Source organism: Theropithecus gelada, chromosome 17 (genome assembly GCF_003255815.1).
Source record: "Theropithecus gelada isolate Dixy chromosome 17, Tgel_1.0, whole genome shotgun sequence".
Lineage (NCBI taxonomy): Eukaryota > Metazoa > Chordata > Mammalia > Primates > Cercopithecidae > Theropithecus > Theropithecus gelada.
In genome coordinates, this window is record NC_037685.1 from 59,748,533 (window position 1) to 59,769,269 (window position 20,737).

Below are 20,737 nucleotides of genomic sequence, written 5' to 3' on the forward strand. Positions count from 1 at the left end.
CAAGGGTCTGTATAAAAAATTGTCCTAATAGGCAGGGCATGGTGACTCACACCTGTAATCCCAGCACTTTGGGAGGCCGAGGCGGGCAGATCACTTGAGGTCAGAAATGCGAGACCAGCCTGGCCAACATGGTAAAACCCCGTCTCTACTAAAAATACAAAATTAGCCGCGCGTGGTGGCACATGCCTGTAATCCCAGCTACTCGGGAGGCTGAGGCAGGAGAATCACTTGAACCTGGGAGGCAGAGGTTGTGGTGAGCCGAGATCACGCCATTGCACTCCAGCCTGGGCGACACAGCAGGACTCCATCTCAAAAGAAAAAAAAATTGTCATAATAATTTGGTGTTTTCTGAAAAGCCACAGATGAAAACAATACTCATGATTATACAACAGGCTGTTAATTGACCCTTATCATCCATTTCTAACTCCATCTATATTCTCCCCTGTATAGAATTAACTGGAATGCTAAAAGCTACAGTTTCCAGAAGGTTTTTTCTTTCTTTCTTTCTTTTCTTTTTTTGAGACAGGTTCTCCCTATGTTGCCCAGGCTGAAGTGTAGTGGTGTGATCATAGCTCACTATGGCCTCAAACTCCTGGATTCCAGTTATCCTCCTGCATATGTGAAGCCCATGTCCTGAAATTTAGTTCTAGAAGGAAGTTTGTTCAGACAAACTTGTATGCTTTCATCAAGCAATGTGCATTATACAACACCCAGCGTTAGCCTTGTCTTAGACAGCTCTGAACTAAAGTTAGTATTCAATTAACACTCAAGTATGTGTCTCAACCTAGCATAGGCTATTGAGGAAGGCTGAAATTTTCAATCAGAAACATTGGCTTCCAGTTCTGCATCGACCATTCATCCCCCTTCTGAACTAGGGCAAATGACTTAGTATCTTTGACCTTCTATTTTTCTTATTAGTCAATTGGGAGAAATATCAACCTCATAGGATTTTTGTGAGGGTTAAATAAAACAAGGTATGTGAAAGGTACTTTTTGAGATGAAAAAGAGCTCTATACATGTATTTATAGAATTAAAACTTATATAACATTTATACATTTATATGAAACGTATAAAACATTGGATCTTCCCTTCCTCTAAGTCAGTGTTTTTCAAACAGTAGGTTGCAACTAGATTAGTCAATGAAGTCAACTTAGTGGGTTATTACCAGATTTTTTTAAGTTAGATAAAACATAGTAGAGAATATCAGAGTGCATTATACACAGTGAAGATAAAGATTGCTTCATGTAACTTTTTTAGTTACACATGTATATGCCTAACAGATCAAAATATAAAATATATTTTGACTTTGTAACTTTGTTACAAAGTTTTGAAAACACTGCTTGGAATGGTTTGATCTTCTCTGTGTTAAACATTTGGTTTTTTGTTTTGTTTTTAGTGCTCTATTCATCATATGCTTTTATTAGAAACCAACTCACATCTATTTTGGAGAGAGAAAGTTGAGCTAGGAGAGGGAGAGACTGAGGGCCAGGGTAAAACTCATGTTAAATACTTTTCAAATAAGGTATGATTGTTAAACTCTTTTTTTTTTTTTTTGAGACAGAATCTCACTGTGTCGCCTAGGCTGGAGTGCAGTGGTGCAATCTCAGCTCACTGCAGCCTCTGCCTCCCAGGGTTCAAGCGATTCTCCTGCCTCAGCCTCCCGAATAGCTGGGACTACAGGCGCACGCCACCGCGCCCAGCTAATTTTTTGTATTTCAGTAGAGACGGGGTTTCACAGTGTTAGCCAGGATGGTCTCCATCTTCTGACCTCGTGATCTGCCTGCCTTGGCCTCCCAAAGTGCTGGGATTATAGGTGTGAGCCACCACGCCCAACCTGATTGTTAAACTCTTAATCTCAGCCTCAGAGTTAGTCTTTCACAGTATGCTTTGTGATGCTGGAGGTGGGCTGAGGCGCTGAAAATGACATTCTCCTTTGGCAACGGGCTATTGGTCAGGCTCTGCTACTCAGCACCGGCCAGGAGGGAGGCTTCAAGGTGCAAGGCCAGTGGAAGGACTTGTTTCTTTCTGCTTCCAGTTACTTCAGTTGTGAGCTAGGCCATGCTTCTCCTGGTAGTGGCAATTTATTCCATTAGCAGCAGTATTCCGGTTTGCAGTTTCTTCAGAATCAGCACTGCCTCAAAGATATCAACACCAGTTGGCCAGCAACCCCTCCTCACAGGTGTGAGTCCCAGCTCTGTGAAGCCCCTTCTTCAAGCTTCTACATTTTCATATTTACAACCTCTTTATTTTATTGCCTCAGCCCTGGGGGACTGGTAGCTGCATTTTGCAGTTACTCCCTGATGCCTTAGTACAAGCTTGTCCAGTCCCTGGCAGTGGCCACATGTGACCCAGGACAGCTTTGGATGTGGCCCAATAAAAATTCTTAACTTTCTTATAACATTATGAGATTTTTCTGCAATTTTCTTTTTCAATTCATCAGCTTCATTAGTGTTAGTGTGTTTTATGTGTGACCCGGGACAATTATTCTTCTTCCAGTGTGGCCCAGGGAAGTCAAAAGATTGGACACCCTGCCTTAGTGTCTTTGACTGGAAGGGCCTATCAGCTTATACTTCCTATGTTTGCCTGCCTGCCTTTTTTTCTCCTGTCTTGGCTTCTCTTAAAACGTACTGAGTAGGGAGCCACGGTGGCTCAGGCCTGTTGTCCTGGCACATAAGGAGGCGAGGCTAGGCATTCCAGGCCAGCCTGGGCAACATAGAAACCTCTCATCTATATAACAATAATAATAATAATAATAATAAAATGTACTAAGTAACTATACTAGGGTCTGGACTAGGCTCTGGGTCCTCTGTAAACTCTGTTAAAACACAACCATGGAACCAACGAGTTTCATGTTCTCCGTGAAACTTCCCAAACGTCCCAAGTACCCCCCTGTGGTGTCTTCCTTCTAAGATGGCTGCCAATCAATCGTGCCTTTTGGTTTCCACACCTTTATGTCCTCCCCTCCCACATTTAATCTGGGCTGAGCCTGTGACTCACTTTAACTGCAGCAAAACTGATGCTGTGCCCCTTCCGGGCCTAACATCTTTTTTTTTTTTCTTTTTTTGACACAAGGTCTCATTCTGTTGCCCAGGCTAGAGTGCAGCTGTGCAATCCCAGTTCACTGAAGCCTTGACCTCCCTGGCTCAAGTGATCCTCCTATGTCAGCCTCCTAAGTAGCTGGGACCACAGGCACACACCAACATGCCCAGCTAAATTTTTTTTTCTTTTTTGTTGAGACAGGTTCTCACTATGTTGCCTAGACTGGTCTCAAACTCCTGAGCTCAAGCAATCCACCTGCCTCGGCCTTTCAAAGTGTTGGCATGACAGGTATGAGTCATTATGCCCAGCCTGAGCCTAAAATTGAAGAAGAGCTCATATCTTCCACATTTGTGCTTTGGGAATCCTGGACCACCACGTTAAAAAAAAATAGAAAAACCCAGCTGCCTTGCTGGAGAGACTATATCACGATGTCCTCACAGGAAGATACTGCGTGGAGAAAAGAAACCCTGAGAACACTGGAGAAGAGAGGCCCAGGCATCCCAGCATCTCAGCTGAGCTTCCAGAAAATCCCAGCCCTAGTCATCATCTGACTGCAATGACATGAAGCCTGCAGAAGAACTGCCCAGCTGAACCCAGTTAATCTACAAAATGTGAGACATAATTAACCCCTAAGTTTTGGAGGTGGTTTGCTATGCAGTAATAGATAACTGAAATGCCCCTTCCCCATTCTATGTTCTTACTCTTTAATCACATAGCACCTTGTCCATTTGTACTTCTCTTATATTCCTACTCAAGCTGCATTGTCTCTCTCCCCTAAGAAATGGTAAGTTTCTAAAGGGTGGTGATTGCATCTTTTTTTATTTTATCAGAAAAAGTTCAGTATAGAAAACAGAAACCACTCAAGGCATTTCCAGCAAAAGGAGATTAGGTATTTACAAGATTATTGAAAGGCACAGCACTAGGCTTTTGGCTTCAAGGTCATATCACCATGATTGTAATGCATAGGTCTAAAAATTGCTGGTACTACCACAGCTCTACCCTATATCCAAGAAAATGATGTCCAGACAGTGGAATGTGGATTTGGCCATGCAAATACATCTGCCAGAACCCGCCAGCCACTATGACAAGAACAACGACTTCCGTCTTCTTTCTGTCCTCCAGATATTGCATGAATTCATCTAATTGACAGAACCTTCATTGCACCTAGAAGTCTTGTTGCTGAAACATCCGGAAAAGCCAGGCATGGCAGCATACACCAGTAGTCCCAGCTACTCAGGAGGCTGAGGCAGGAGGATAACTGGAATCCAGGAGTTTGAGGCCATAGTGAGCTATGATCACACCACTACATTTCAGCCTGGGCAACATAGGGAGAACCTGTCTCAAAAAAAGAAAAGAAAGAAAGCAAGAAACCTTCTGGAAACTGTAGCTTTTAGCATTCCAGTTAATTCTATACAGGGGAGAATATAGATGGAGTTAGAAATGGATGATAAGGGCCAATTAACAGCCTGTAGTGCATTTCTGAATCCCTAGCCCTAACACAAGCTCTGATAAGTAGAAAGTCTGGTAGGCCTGTTGAATGAATTGATGAATGTACAAATTAATTTGTTACCCATCAGGCAGTGTCACATACAATTATAGTCCCCTCCTACGCTAGATGCTAGGAAGACAAAGGTGAATAAATGGTAAAGATATTTCCAAAAAGCAAAATCCAGGGATAGAGCTGAGTTGTGAGAGGAGTGGGATACAAGTATGAATTCTGTAAGATTCTCAGTGTTATCTGTGGAGCCCATATCTTTCGCTCTCTCATGAAAGTAAATAGACAAATACAGAATCCATTTCAGATGTTAACCTCTTCAACATGTTTTGCAAATGTAAGTTGTTTCTCCCAGAAATCATAAGGCTGCTTTTCCAAGGTCAGCCCTGTAGCTGATTCAAGAACTCATTCCTAAAGCATATATAAAGAAAAGAACTCAGACACCATCTACATACTTGAGAACCGACACAACTAAGGCCATTTTGACAGGTAAATTCTATGGCTTCACCTTGTTATTCACACATACTATTTATTTCTCCCAGCTATCACTTAAAACACCACATAGCTTTCAATCCTCAGTGATGAGAAAAAGTGGAATAGAGACCAGAAATAGGAACTTGAGGGTCCAGTGTTCTTTACTTAGGCCAGCAATTAACTTGTAAAGGTTGTTAGGATCTCATTGTCAGCTGTATTATTTTTGCCACTTATAAAACACAGGCATTATGTAAATAACCAAACAATGCTGATAAAGTACTGAGTCCTCATCACTACAGTTGTTCCTGTCTGCTCTGTACTAAATCTATGACAGGATTTGTGTAATTATAGGGCGTGTGCCCCGTACTAAGCATCTCCCCCACACAATCCATTTAGCCACTCGTAAACAAAAGACTAGGATTTTTTTAAAAAAGAAATTAGTTGATCTTACTAGGGTTTGTGGAATGTTTTTTATTTGTTTCCATTCCTATTATTGAGATTTTGTGCTTTTTCAAACAGTTGCTTATAGTTAAAAAAAAAAAAAAAAGACTAGACACAGCTAGAACCAAGCGTTAATAGTAGTAGTGAACTCTGGGGAGTGGAACTGGGTGTTCCTTTTATTTTACTTTATGTTCTGCCTTGTTTGTATTTTTCACAATGGGAATGTATTGATTTTAAAATTAAAAATAAACTTTGTAAATATTACCAGTGACTAACTTTGAGTAGAGGGATTACAGAAGATTTTTATTTTTTATTATTTGAATATTTATATCGAGAAAAATAAGCATTATTTAAAAGAACATCAACTACATTGTCACTTTTCCTGCAGAAAGCGTAACAAGTGTATCAAGTTACAAGTAGGTCTGGCTCTTGGAAGTCTGTGAACCCTTCTTCACCTCATTAATCATTGGCTGACCTATAGAGACTCAGCAACCAGAAATAAAGGCATGAGGTCACACTGCACAGGGCTTGGGAAGGCTGTCTGACCTCAGATCCGTCAGGCCCTCAGACCTCACGGTTCAAGGTCAGACTGACTGGGAAGGGAGTGGGAGTCTTCCTGGGGTGTGGAGTGTGGACACCATCAGAACCAGGCTGAGGAATACCAGGTACTGCAGAGCAAGTGGCCGTTGTTAAGGGATCTTCAAATGGTGTGATTCCTTGTTGTGGTTTTTCTGTTTGCTTTCACTCCATTAACTTGTGTGAGCTGCTTACTATTTACCAAGCACTGTGCTCATGCTTGGTGGGGGATAGAAAGAGGCAAAATATAGGATCCCAGCCCCCATGAAGTCTCTCATCAAAAGTAAAAATTAGACAGGTAGAAAAGATAAATTATAACACAGTGAGACAAGTGATATAACACAGGTTTATTCCTCTCAAGGAATGCAGAGGAAGGAAAAATCAAGCCTGAAGGATTCAGTGAGTCTTAGCAGAGTTTCTCTTTCAGTAGACAGCCTGGGGGAAGGTGTCTGGGAGAGGGAGTTCCAGGCCCAGAGAACACCTGGGGCAAAGATGCAGAGGCAAGAAAGAGCACAAACAAGGCACCCATGCCTAATCCCTCTGTTCCTTTTGAATTGTTGCTGTCAGATTACCACAAATGCCGTGGCTTAAAATGACACAGGGAGATTTAACCACGGAATGTGGCTATGTGGTGACAATGGGAGCAAGAGACTGTGGTGATGGATGGGAGGGAAGGCCATGAGCCAGGGTGTGCAGGCAGCCTTTAGAAGTTGGAAAGGGTGGCCAGGGGTGGTGGCTCACGCCTATAATCCCAGCACTTTGGGAGGCCGAGATGGGTGGATCACCTGAGGTCAGGAGTTCAAGACTAGCCAGGCCAACATGGTGAAACCCCGTCTCTTCTAAAAATACAAAAAATATTTATCTGGGCGTGGTGGCACATGCCTGTAATCCCAGCTACTTGGGAGGCTGAGACAGGAGAATTGCTTGAACCTGTGAGATGGAGGGTGCAGTGAGCCAAGATCATGTCACTGCACTCCAGCCTGGGCAACAAGAGCAAAACTCTGTCTAAAAAAGAAAAAAAAAAAAAAAGGTTGGAAAGGGCAAGGCAAGGAAATGGATTGTCTCCCAGAAACCTCCAGAAGGAACCAGCCCTGCCAACACCTTGATTTTAGACTCCTAGCCTCCAGAACTGTAAGAGAATAAACTTAGTCATTTTAAGCCATGAAGGTATTAAAATAATTGTAATTTGAGGTGGTTTGTTAAATAATAATAGATAATACGAACAGAGTTGGGTGCCTGGAAATAAGGTACTGCTTAAATACCTAAAACATAACTACCACGTTTAATTAGCCAATACTAAAACATGTGGTTTGAGGACTGAGTGGCAGGAAGAAGCCAGATAGGTATTGGGGTAAGCTGATGGTGAATATTTGAATAAAGTGAGAAAAATAGTATTTGAAACTGGAGAAAATAAAATATTTATTATATATTGGCAGAAAATTTGGCAACACTGTCATCTGAGATAATATGGAAAACAGGAAGGGTACTTAATAAGCTCAAGTCATCCAGCTAAGGAGATTTCTGGGCAAAGTACTGTAGGTGCCACCAGCTTCTTACAGCTGCCTATGTAAAATCTGAAATGATGAAGATGAAATTTTAAAAAAAATGTGATGTTCAGCTTTCAAGTCAAATTAAGAAGATACATAGAGGGCTTTCAGCTGAATTTATCCAGCAGGAGATTTTCAAGGCAAGAAAAGACCTCTAGGGAAGATCAAATGTAGGACACAGTCAAGAAAATGTGTTCTCAGAATAAAAATGAAGACAAACATGTGACTTTAAAGCTCCTTGTTGGGATCTAAGAAAGGTATAAGGTGGTCCTTTGTAGACTCTTTCAAGTAGACAAAAGACCTCCTAAGGATTCTAGGGAAGTCTTTCAAACAAACTCTAACAGTGGGGCTTCTGAAAATCTCAAGGGCATTGCTGCACTACAGCTTCATGGGGAGCTCAAGGTAGAGAAGAGCTTATCACAAAGAGATTTGTGGGTGTAGCCTTATCTAATGGAATGGATTTTATAAACTGGTACATTGGAAACCCACAAAGATGTTAAAGGAATTATATCAGCTTGGTTCGAAAGGAACAGATAGTACAAAATAAAATAAGGCTTCCCAGACTTCTAGTCAGAAAGCAGACTGAAACTCTGCACAGGCTACTTTTTCTTTGTTTGTTTGTTTGTTTGTTTGTTTGTTTTGAGACAGAGTCTCACTCTTTTGCCCAGGCTGGAGTGCAGTGGCACAATCTCGGCTCATTGCAACATCTGCCTCCTGGGTTCAAGAAATTCTCTGCCTCAGTCTCCTGAGTAACTGGGATTACAGGCACCCGCCACCACACCCAGCTAATTTTTGTATTTTTAGCAGAGACGGGGTTTCACCCTCTTGGCCAGGCTGGCCTTGAATTCCTGACCTCATGATCCACCTGCCTCAGCCTCGCAAAGTGCTGGGATTACAGGTGTGAGGCACTGTGCCCAGCCACATACAGGCTACTTGTTATGGAAAAGAAAGGATAGCTCAGAAAAAGGGAATAAAGACTTATAAAACAGACGAAAAAGTTCCAGAGAGTACTTTGCAACAAGCAGGACAGGGCCCTAATCAATTCATGGGTAACATATGCTCAGATGGGTTTCAGAATTAACATAAACCAATGACTGTTACATGTCTCCATTTTCCACACTTTAGAACAAGAGAATTTATGCACATTATCCTACGCCTATATCACTTTGTGTTGGGTTTATTTGGGGGAAGAGTGGCAGAAGATGTTTCTATTTATTTCACACATTTTCGGATCAAGAGGAACCATATTCAAGCAACCCAACTGAAGGAGCTTAATCTTCACCTGGACCTGATTTATATCATGAGACCCTAGACCTTGAGCATAAGCCTGGTGCTTTAATGAGATGAAACTTTGGGAGGAAAGAACTTGGAGGTGGAAGAATGTAAATAATTTGTGCACATGGGGCAAACTGGAAGTTTGAAACATGGCTGCAAATTTTTTGATATTCCTCCCATGGAGTGGTAGATTTATGTCTCTCCCTCTCAAACCTGGAGGGCCTGTCACTTCTTCAATCAACTGAAAATGGTGGTGGAAGTGACACCATGTGATTTCTGAAGCTAGGTCAGAATAGTACATATAGCTTCCATCCTGTGGACAGGGAACACTGACTCTTGAAGCTCTGAACTGCTAATGTTAGAAGTCACAACCCTGTGGAAGCCCAAGCCAAATGAAGAGGAACTCTGGTTAACAACCCAAAGTAAGCTCAAATTTCAACTTTGTTTTAGCCCAGATGCCAATAAAGAAACCTCTAGGTGATTTCAGTCCCAGACATTCAATTCTTCCTAACTGAGGCTCCAGACACTGTAGCATGGAGACAAGTCATGCTTACATACCCTGTCTGAATTCTTGTCCCACAGAATCCATGAACATAATGAGATGGTTGTTATGTGACACAAAGTTTGAAATTGTTTGTTGTTTGACAGTAATAACAGAAACACTGCTATATTAGTTTCCTGTGCCTGCTGTAACAAATTATCACAAACTTGATGGTTTAACACAACAGAAGTTTATTCTCTTATAGTTCTGGAGGCCAGAAGTTTAAATTGTTATCACTGGGCCAAAATCAAGGTGTTAGCTGGGCCACACCCCCCTGGAGACTGTTGTGGAATACCCCTTCCTTGCTTCTTCCAGCTTCTAATGGTTGCTGACATTGACTGTGTCAAAGCCAATATCTACAAATTTCTCTCTGTTCCTTGTTCACATTGCTTTCTTATGTGTGTGTGTGCATGTCTGTGTGTGTGTGCACGTGTGTGTGTGCACACGCATGTAAGATGAGACAGGGTAGAGGGAATCTCTTCTGTTTCTCTCTCTCTCTCTTTTTTTGAGACGGAGTTTCGCTCTTGTTGCCCAAGCAGGAGTGCAATGGCGCGATCTCAGATCACTGCAACCTCCGCCTCCTGGGTTCAAGGGATTCTCCTACCTCAGCCTCCCAAGTAGCTGGGATAAGAGGCGCACACCACCACGCCCTGCTAATTTTTGTATTTTTAGTAGAAATGGGGTTTCACCACGTTGGCCAGGCTGGTCTGGAACTCCTGACCTCAGATGATCCACCCACCTTGGCCTCCCAAAGTGCGAGGATTACAGGCGTGAGCAGACTTCTGTTTGTCTCTTATTATGACATTTGCAATGGCATTTAGGGCCCACATGAACAGTCCAGGATAACCTCTCCATCTCCATATCCTTTTTTTTTTCCTAGACAGAGTCTTGCTCTGTCATCCAGGCTGGAGTGCAGTGGCACAATCGCAGCTCACTACAACCTCTTCCTCCAAGGCTCAAGCGATCCTTTCACTGCAGCCTCCCAAGTAGCTGGGACTACATGTGCCCACCGCTATCCCTGGCTATGTTTTGTATTTTTTATGGAGACACGGTTTCACCGTCTTGCCCAGGATGGTCTCAAATTCTTGAGTTCAAGCGATCCACCCTCCTCGGCCTCCCAGAGTGCTGAGATTACAGGTGTGAGCAACCACACCTGGCCTCAAAATCCTTGATCATACCTGCAAAGACTCTTTTGAGCTGGATTTTGATTTTTTGTTTGCTTGCTTTTTTATTTTGTTTCTCATACAAAGTAATGTTCATAGGTTCTAGGAATTAGGACATGGATATCTTTTGGGGTGCCCTTTTTCAGCCTGCTATCACTGCATAGTTGCAAAATATTACCCTGTATATATTCTCTTGTATCTTGCCTTTTTAGATGTATGAGCCAAAACAAGCATTCCCATGCCATTACATACTCTGAAAACAGCAACTTTAATGGTTATGTAATATGCTATTGAATGAATGTAACATAAGTTAGTTGTCCAAAACCTTAATTTTTTTTTTATTCTTTTAACTTTTATTTTAGGTTCAAGGGATACATGTTCAGGTTTGTTACCTGGGTAAATTACATGTTGCTGGGGTTTGGTGTAAAAATGATGTCATCACCCAGGCAGCAGTGAGCATAGTACCCAATGGATGGTTTTGTTTTGTTTTGGAGACAGGGTCTCGCTCTGTCGCCCAGGCTAAAGTGGTGATCTTGGCTTACTGCAGCTTCCATTTAAGAGATTCTCATGCCTCAGCCTCCTGGGTAGCTGGGATTACAAGTATACACCACCATACCTGGCTAATTTTTGTGTTTTTAGTAGACACGGTGTTTCATCATGTTGGCCAGGCTGGTCTCAAACTCCTGACCTCAAGTGATCCACCTGCCTCGGCCTCCCAAAGTGCTGGGATTACAGGCATGAGCCACCGAGCCCAGGCCCAATGGGTAGTTTTTGATCCTCCTCTTTCTCCTATACTCCACCCTCAAGTAAGCCCTGATGTATATTGTTCCACTCTTTGTAACCATGTGCATTCAATGTTTAGCTTCCACTTATAAGTGAAAACATGCAGTATTTAATTTTCTTTTCCTGGTCTCTGGCTGTATCTGTGTTGTTGCAAAGGACATGATTTCATTCTTTTTTATGGCTGTGTAGTATTCCATGGTGTATTTGTACCACATTTCCTTTATTCAGTCTACCATTGATGGATATCTAGGTTGATTCCATGTCTTTGCCATTGTGAATAGTGCTGCAGTAAACATATGTGTATATGTGTGTTTATGGAAGAATGATTTATATTCCTTTGGGTATATACCCAGTAATGGGATTGCTAAGTCAGGTGGTAGTTCTGTTTTAAGTTCTTTGAAAATCTGCAAACTGCTTTCCACAATGACTGAACTAAACATTCCCACCAGCAGTATATAAACATTCTCTTTACTCCACAACCTTGCTACCTGTTATTTTACTTTTTAATAATAGCCATTCTGATTAGTGTGAGATGATATATCTCACTGTGATCCAAAACCTTAATGTTGGACACTTATTTCCAACTCTCTACTTTTTTGTTATTTCCTGAGACTAGATTCTAGATATGGAACTTAGTGAGTGTGAGCAGTTTACGACTTGTGACTATATTGCCAGATTGCCATTTAGAAATAAATATTAATGTATTATTTTATTATTCCTGTGGGTGCCTGTTTCATCATATCCTTACCAGCATTGAGTACTGGATTTTTTAGTTTTGGTTATTATTTGCCCTTTTTTTTTTTTTTTTTTGAGATAGAGTCTCGCACTGTTGCCCAGGTTGGAGTGCAATGGCGTGATATCAGCTCACTGCAACCTCCATCTCCCAGGTTCATGGGATTCTCCTGCCTCAGCCTCCCAAGTAGCTGGGATTACAGGTGCACCCCACCACACCCAGCTCATTTTTTATATTTCACTATGTTGGCCAGACTGGTCCCAAACTCCTGACCTTGTGATCCACCCACCTCGGCCTCCCAAAGTGCTGGGATTACAGGCATGAGCTACTGCACCTGGCCTTGCCAATATTTCTTTAGAAGTCTATGTTTTCTTCTCATTTTGTATTGGATTCTTTATAGATAGCAATTTTTTGGCATTCTTGTAGCAAATGCTTTTTCATCATTTTGTTATTTGCTTTTAAATTACAGATATGATGTCCTTAATTACTATCTACTGTTTCCTTTGTCACTTCTCACTCTACCTTTATACTTATAAAGTCTGCACTTTTTTTTTTTTTTTTTTTTTTAGATGGAGTTTTGCTCTGTCACCGAGGCTGGAGTACAGTGGTGTGATCTCAGCTCACTGCAATCTCTGCCTCCCAAGTTTAAGCGATTCTCCTGCCTCAGCCTCCCAAAGTGATGGGATTATAGGCGTGAGCGGCCGCACCTGGCCCAAAGTCGGCACTATTCAGAGAGCAGACTCAATAATGCTTGAAATTGCACAGTGTTTGATGTCAGAAAGGCCTAAATTAGAATCTATCTCATAGAAATGAATGCTGGTTGTTTTAAAGCTTAAATAAAATAATTTAAGTTTAAAAATCAAGCATGAAGGCTGGGATATGCAAGTACTCATTCCATTTCTTTTGGTTCTGTTTACTAGAAAAGAAAAATCATCAAAGACAAAATGCAAATGCCCAATAAACATGAAATGTGCTCAACCTGCTTAATAATTTCAGAATGAAAAATTAAATTGGTTACCATTTTCTGCCCATCAGATTGGCAAAAATTTAAGAGATAATGTCTAGGGCAAAAGAGGATATGAAGAAAGGGAAACTCACTCAAGGGGACTGTGAATTGTGTGACTTGCTAAAGTTTTTTGGAAAGCAATGGCTATCTTTACTAGAGCTTTAAAATGTACACATTTTTTGACCTACCATTTCCAATTTAAGAAATCTATCCTTTAAAAATACAAAACTACAAAAGGGTATATGTAAAAAGTTTACCTTTATATGGTTTGTAATAACAAAACACTGACAACAACCTAAATGTTCATCTGTAAGGAAATCGTTAAATAAATTGATTTTAAATTTTTTCCCACTAGAATTAAGTTCCCCAAGAATAGGGATTTTTAACGGTGATGATTACTGCTGTTTTCCCAGCACCTAGAACATAGTAATATTCAAAAGAAATGATTGAATCGATAAAATTCTATTACATCTTTATTTACATAATGCAATGGACATTTTAAAAATTGATGTGATTTATGTGTAATGACCTGGGGAAATGCCCATGATATATTATTAAATGATACAAGCAAGTCACAAAGTAAAGTGTGACTTCATTTTTGTTGTTTTTTTTTTAAAGGACAGAAAAGAAAGAACAAGATGATATGTAATACATATTTGTGTAAGCACAGAAAAATTCTCGAAATGACGTCCAATAGTGTGTTAACATTGTTAACAGAAGGATGGAATTGAAAGGATGGGGAGAAGTTACTTTTTTCTTTTCACATTTCTGCATTGTTTAACCTTCTTGGAAGGAATTGTTTGTGCAAGCCCTTAGCTCAAACCAAACTAGACTTTACTATGGGAAAGTCAGTAGGCTCGAATCCGCACACACATCAGGGAACAGTGAGCTTGATACTGTTACGTATTCTTTGTACAGTATTGGTTTGTTGCCTTTTTAAAAGTATCTGTTGAACACTGGTAAATTTTGCTCCTCGCCTCTCGGTAGTCGCTCGGCCTGTTCTTTCCAGCAGGTATTTCCCCTACAGAACCTGCCGGCTGGCTCCCGCCCTTATCTCTGGACTGCTTTGGAACCAGCGCGGCTTCTGTGGGGCAGCTACTGTGTGCACGCTCGACCTTTGCCACCCTCCGCGCTGATGGGAACTGGAGGAGGATGTGGTTTAGACACAATGTGGCCCAAGCGTCCTTGTTTCCTGAATATACCCCAAAGTACAGTCCCATCTCCAGTTTTGAAAGAATTCCCCGAGAAACGGGGCTTGAGTGGAGCGGGTGGAGGTGAGAGGGGAAGATGAGGTGTTGGAGAAGCCCGGAGCATGGGGCCTCTATTAATATTAACTTTTATTAAGACTTGGCCTTTCTTTCCCCGGGGTTTCACAAAGCAGGAAGTCAAGGGCAGTGGAACAGGGAACGGAACTGGCAGGAAGAGAAGACCTTGAGTAAATTATTTAGCTGTGACACGAGATTAAGAGTGATCCCACCCTCCTCCCTGCCCCACACACCCTAAAGTGGGCCCAGGTTGGGGAGCAGCGCTCCAGCCACCACTAATTATGGAAGCCCAGAGGCGAAATCAGGTTCCCGGGGACCTGGAAAATTGCTGGAGTCTGGTGAGGGGCAAATCAGGAAGTGTCTTTATCGGAGATGAGATGGAACCCGGCTTTGGGGCGCAACCGGGCTCTGGGGGAGACTGCGTTTGCCCAGGTGGCGGGCCGCGCCTTCTGGTGGCTGCGAAGAGAAGGAGCGGAGGTTTCAAGAGCCACAGCGCCTCCGCGAGAGTGGAAAGGAGTAGATTCGCTCGCGCCTGTTGTGCGAGGCGACTCCCCGGGAGACCCACCCGCAGCCCCGCGCCCTTGGCCGGGAGGCCGGGAAAGCCACCGAGGCGGCCGAGAAGGGCCGCGGGGTACCCCTGAGCCCCTCCTGCGGCGGCTCCGGCTGCTCCTTGCTCAGCCTCCCGCCGCCCGCCCCGAGTCCCAGTTCTCAGATCGGCCGCAGGGCTGGGGACAGAGGCCGCGGGGTCCCGGACGCTTCGCCCGCTCAGCTGGAGCAGCAGCGCCCCCTGCCGGGGATCTCGCGCAGGCGAGTCAGGCCAGACGCCGGAGGCCGCGGGCGGCGGCCCCTCTGAGGGGCCGAACACACCAGAGCTCCCTTTGCGCGTTCCGAAAATCAAATCCCTCGGGCCTGGTACCACCATCGCCGGCCCAGGTCGTCCGGCTACGACAGGTCGAAGGCCAGTGCTCCAGGCCTTCTTCGCCACGTGGCTTTGGCGCTCGCGGCCCAGGTTCCCCTCACCTCCGCGCCGTAGTTACGCGCGCCTTTTGAAAAGCACGGCGTCTTCAGGTATAAGGACAAAAACAACCGCGGACACCACACTGTTCGAAAGGGGAAAAATAAAGTGCCCGGAATCTCAGGGCGCAACTTCCGGGGCGGCGGCGGAGAGGCGCTCCCAGAGCTTCCCACCCAGCAGGAGGCCGCGGCGCCGGGACCTCGCCTGCCCCCACCGTGCGCCACCCCTCGGGAGACGCCGCAAATCTCTCCAGGGAGCCCCAGGCCGCCGCGGAGACCTAGCAAGGACAGGCAGCCGGCCGAGACCGGCCGCCTGGGGCAACAGCAGCGGGACACGAGCCCCCGGGCGCCCGCTGGGAGCACGGAGAGGCACTGCGCTCAGGGGGGCTGCGCTCCCAGTGGCCTTGGGGGAGGGTCAAGAAGCCCGGGCCCCGCGGCGGCCGGGAGTGGACGCGACTGGTCCGCGTAGGCCGCAGGGGTAGGGGCGGATCGCCGCTACCTGAGCTCCATCTGCTCTGATGGTTGGGGTAGATCCGCGGAGATGCCTGAATACCAGGCCCAGCGCTTCCCTAAGCTGTGTTGTAGACAACGGGCCCATTTGGGCATGAACAAAGAACAAGTTTCATCCATTTTTCTGTCTGAGACATTCAAAGACTCAAATCTAGACAATAGTTTATCTGAGGTAGAAGTGTGGCGGGGGCGGGGCGGGTGGGAGTACACTAAAAGTTAGGTTGAGGAGCTTGCTTCTTGCCTATTTTGTCTGACTACAGATTTGCAAAAGGAGCACCCGGCTTTACTCAGTAATACCAAGCCCTCCTAGAAACTTACCCACTGAACAGCTTCACATGGCATGATCATTTGATGAATCGCTTTTTAGTTTCCCATTCCGGACAAATATCCACCCAAGAGAACCAATCATAACACTGGGTGTATTAATACATGTCAAGACTCTCATTTCTCTGTAGACATGATAAATAAATGTCAGTTGTTGGTTTTCTGTAGACTTGTGATCACCCCCAAGAACTGTCATTTTCCAGTTACCAGAATCTGAATCATTGTCTAATGTGCTATGTGTATAACAATATATCACTAACAGCGATCCAAAAGTGTAAAGATGTTTATGTAGAATTCATAGATATGATGAAAATAATAGGAATGAATGAAAATACAAGAATCTGGATTTCTAAAATATGCATTATTTTTAATAAAGTGGTCCAAGGGAAAAATAATGTTTTAATTTTTTATGTGTGGATTCCAGACAAGCAGTCTTTCTTTTTTTTTTTTTTTTTTTTTTTTTTTTGAAACGGAGTCTCGCTCTGTCGCCCAGGCTGGAGTGCAGTGGCGCAATCTCAGCTCACTGCAAGCTCCGCCATTCTCCTGGCTCAGCCTCCCCAGTAGCTGGGACTACAGGCGCCCACAACCGCGCCCGGCTAATTTTTTGTATTCTTAGTAGAGACGGGGTTTCACCGTGGTCTCGATCTGCTGACCTTGTGATCCGCCCGCCTCGGCCTCCCAAAGTGCTGGGATTACAGGTGTGAGCCACCGCACCCGGCCAGTCTTTCTTTTTGTTCTTCCTGCACTCTTCTACATTTCTGTATTGTTACCAGACAGTGATCTCTGGTTCTGACTTATTTATGTCTTTTTTCTGTTTGTTTCTGGCAATGCACATAGTAAGAAATATGCACATAGCAATAGTCTTGCTATTATTATTCACAACCACTGAGGAAGAAAAAAAAGGGGTAACAAGTAGAAATAAAAGAAGTCTCAGCCACAGAATGGCAAGAAACGTTATATGTTTTTTAGGGCCACTCTTTGCACCTCATTTTAGAGATAGGTTGCTATTTATCAGCTTACTGACCTTGGGAAGACCCCAACCTCTGAGCTACCACTTCCTCATCTGTAACCTGGGGATCCAGTGAGGTAATGTAAGCCAATGTAGCATTGTACGCTTATGACTAGACCCCAGTCATGACATGAGTTGCTTCTGTCTAGAAAATAGAGGGCTGGCAGGGTGCCTTGGCTCACGCCTGTAATCTCAGCACTTTGGGAGGCTGAGGCAGGCAGATCACAAGGTCAGGAGTTCAAGACCAGCCTGGCCAACATGGTGAAACCCTGACTCTATTAAAAATACAAAAATTAGCTGTGTGTGGTGGCACATGCCTGTAATCTCAGCTACTCTGGAGGCTAAGCCAAGAGAATCACTTGAACCTGGGAGGCAGAGATTGCAGTGAGCCAAGATGGCACCACTGCACTCCAGCCTGGCAACAGAGCGAGACTCCTTCTCAAAAAAAAAAAAAAAAAGAACAAGAAAAAAAGAAAAGAAAAGAGAGGGCCGGGTAAAGTGAAGACTGAAAACAGAATCTTGTTCTGTTAAGTTTTGCTGTAGCTGTTGTTTTTTAAATATTAGCTACACAGAATGAAAGAAAAATACCCAAAGTGTATTTCGTGAGTAGGAAACAGAGGCTGCCCTGGTCATTTTTAACAACTCCTAATCTGTGGTTTAGGTATATAATCCTTGTTCTTGACTCTACTAATTATCAATAAGTTAAAATTATTTAAGTGCCACATAACAAGGCATCATAAGTCTGTACTACAATGACTTTAGCTCTGCATTGTTCTTCCTTGTTTGCTTCCCTGAGGTTGGAGAGGAACTTATCAACTACCACTTGCATAAAACCTATTATCATCATACTACAGATACTAAGTGTGATGATAGCAGACTGTTAATCCTGAAAGTTCTGAGATAACACATGAGCAATTACGAAAAAATTCCTTTTTAGTTTTGAAGTTAAAACTCAAATATGAAAGTGCATGAACTGCCTGGGGTTTTTACTTACCAATAAAATATTGGACACATAAACCCAGTACATGATATAAATATTATTTTTAAGTAATTGTGCGGGTGAAGGGATGGTTTGGCAATCATTTCATCTCAGGGAAGTCTTTTTCATGGATCAAAACTGGTTGTGTTGTGGTTTATGGATTAGATCTCTAGAACAGAATCACCAGGATCCTGCTTTACTGGTCATTTAACTTTGGGGCTCTGGCAACCTGGTTGATATTATCTATATCTGCTGTGGTTAATGACAAATTCCAATTGGGAAAAGCTGTTGTTAAAACAAATGTAATGTTTGGGCACTAGAGATGCAGGAGCCAAAAGGTCACCTAAGTGCTGCCCCCACCTTCTCTGGACTGATTCCTCCAAGAAGAATGTCAAGGTAAATGTTGGTATAATCTCTGGAACTCACAGAGTCTACTTTCTTTATTTGGAATTTGAGAGGTTTTTTTTTTTTTCTAAATCTAATAACATAACCTTCTAGAAAGCCATGATATTTTTTATATATATATGCCTATATATGTATAAATATGTATAAAATATCTCTATCTTTATTTATATGTATGTATTCCTCTGATTTGTAGCTAAAGAAAGAAGACAGTAGGTGATTCTTTTGGCCCAGTATCACACAGCTAGCCCCACAGCCATCTCTAAAACCTGCTTGGTTTGTTAAAATCATAGTGCACCCACTCCAAGAAGAGCAGGAGGCAAAAGGAAAAAGGCAAAGGAAAATTGACTGAATGTAGGAGTTGTGGGGTTGAAAATTTGTGCCGTCTAAGTGTGATTAAGAAGATAAGTTAAATGTTTATTTTAAATATTTACAAATTAATCTACATTACTCAGATATGAATGTTTTTGTTATACTCTGAAACAAAACCAAGTTAATGCAAGATCTACTGCTGTAATTTTACTGTAAGGGAGAATTCTGGAGATAAGAGTAAAACACTTTTCTTAAAACAACATCTAAGGATGAATCAGCCTTAAAGAATTTAAACCTCAGCACCCTCCTGGGGTGGTTCCTGAAGAGCACAGAATTAATATTGAGGTGTTGGGGTAGAAATTGTCTCAAAATAAAGAAACTTTAAATGCCATCTAGTTAGAGTATCTGCCTGTCTGCTCCTTTTGGGTTAAGAGTGTGCAGATGGCCCGGCGCAGTGGCTCACGCCTGTAATCCCAGAACTTTGGAAGGCCGGATCACCTGAGGTCAGAAGTTCAAGACCAGCCTGGTTAACATGGTGAAACTCCGTCTCTACTAAATACACAAATATATATATATATATTAGCTGGGCATGGTGGCAGTCACCTGTAATCCCAGCTACTCAGAAGGCTGAGGCAGGAGAATCGCTTGAACCTGGGAGGCGGAGGTTGCAATGAGCCGAGATTGAGCCATTGCGCTCCAGCCTGGGCAACAAGAGTGAAATTTCGGCTCAAAAAAAAAAAAAAAAAGTGTACTAATAAGAAGGTTCTCAACTACATCCTCAACTAATCTTGATTCTCCTAAGTACAGCTAGAAACTAGATGTTCTAGTTGGGAACATGTCTTCTAGTAAATAAAAGGGCAAGTAAGCTATACAAACCAGCAACTTGTCGCCACATCTGGAATGCTGCTTAGTGCCTTGCCACTCAAGATTTTATGCAGATACTTAGAAAATGGCGATCAAGAAACAACATACTTCAGGCAATTTTGACAAAGTAAGCAAAGCTAAATGCATTAGAAAAAAAATTCTGGGAAAGGGTTATTCTATCATAATTTGAGAAATTATCTTGCTCAAAAGCTCTTTGTAAGGACTCTCCAGCACTTTGCAGAATACAGTACAAGAAGCAGCTCATATTGTGACTAGGGTCTAGTTATAAGCATACAATGCTACCCTGGCTTACATTAATTACCTCATTGGATCCCCATGTTACAGATAAGGAAGTGGTAGCTCAGAGGTTGGGGCATTCCCAAGGTCAGTAAGCTAGTAAATAGCAACCTGTCTCTAAAACGAGGTGCAAAGAGTGGCCCTAAAAATATATATAACTTTTTGACCAAAAATTAGCCGGGCATCGTGGCGTGCGCCTGGAGCTGAGGCAGGAGACTCTTGAATCCAGGAGGTGGAGGTCACTGAGCTAAGATCACTCCACTGCACTCCAGCTTGGGCGACTGAGTGAAACTCCATCTCAGAAAATAACTAACTAACTAAGTAAGTAAATAAATAAATAAATAAAATAACTTTCCTTGCCATTCTGTGGCTGAGACTTCTTTCATTTCTACTTGTTGCTTCTTTTTTTTTTCCTGAGTAGTCGTGAATAACAGCAGCAAGAATATTGCTATGTGCATATTTAGATTGTTATTTAATATTAGTTTTCTTCACTGATGTAGACCCCTTTCTGCATATTATTAGAAAGAAGTGAAACACATTGCAATGAAATATTCGTTGCTTTCATTAGCAGTCCATCGTGTTAACTTTACTGGATGAACATGACAAAGCTACGAATTGTTCACGGCCGGGAGTCGGGTGGGGCGGAGACTCAGGCTGTTTATTCTCCATAAATACTTTTTTGTTTGTT

General features: G+C 42.9%; 1 protein-coding gene across 1 annotated transcript; it reads left to right on the forward strand.

The window, feature by feature from the left end:
* The first annotated feature begins 14,618 nt into the window (after positions 1–14,618).
* LOC112610851 (translation initiation factor IF-2-like) lies at positions 14,619–16,451 on the forward strand. The gene has a single exon (XM_025364415.1). The coding sequence runs from the start codon at positions 14,711–14,713 to the stop codon at positions 15,386–15,388; it is 678 nt and encodes a 225-aa protein (XP_025220200.1). The 5' UTR covers positions 14,619–14,710; the 3' UTR covers positions 15,389–16,451.
* Positions 16,452–20,737: the final 4,286 nt, after the last annotated feature.

What these genes read in the sequence shown, in the direction of transcription:
- LOC112610851 (XM_025364415.1), top strand. Translation starts at nt 14,711, where the DNA reads ATGAGATGGAACCCGGCTTTGGGGCGCAACCGGGCTCTGGGGGAGACT.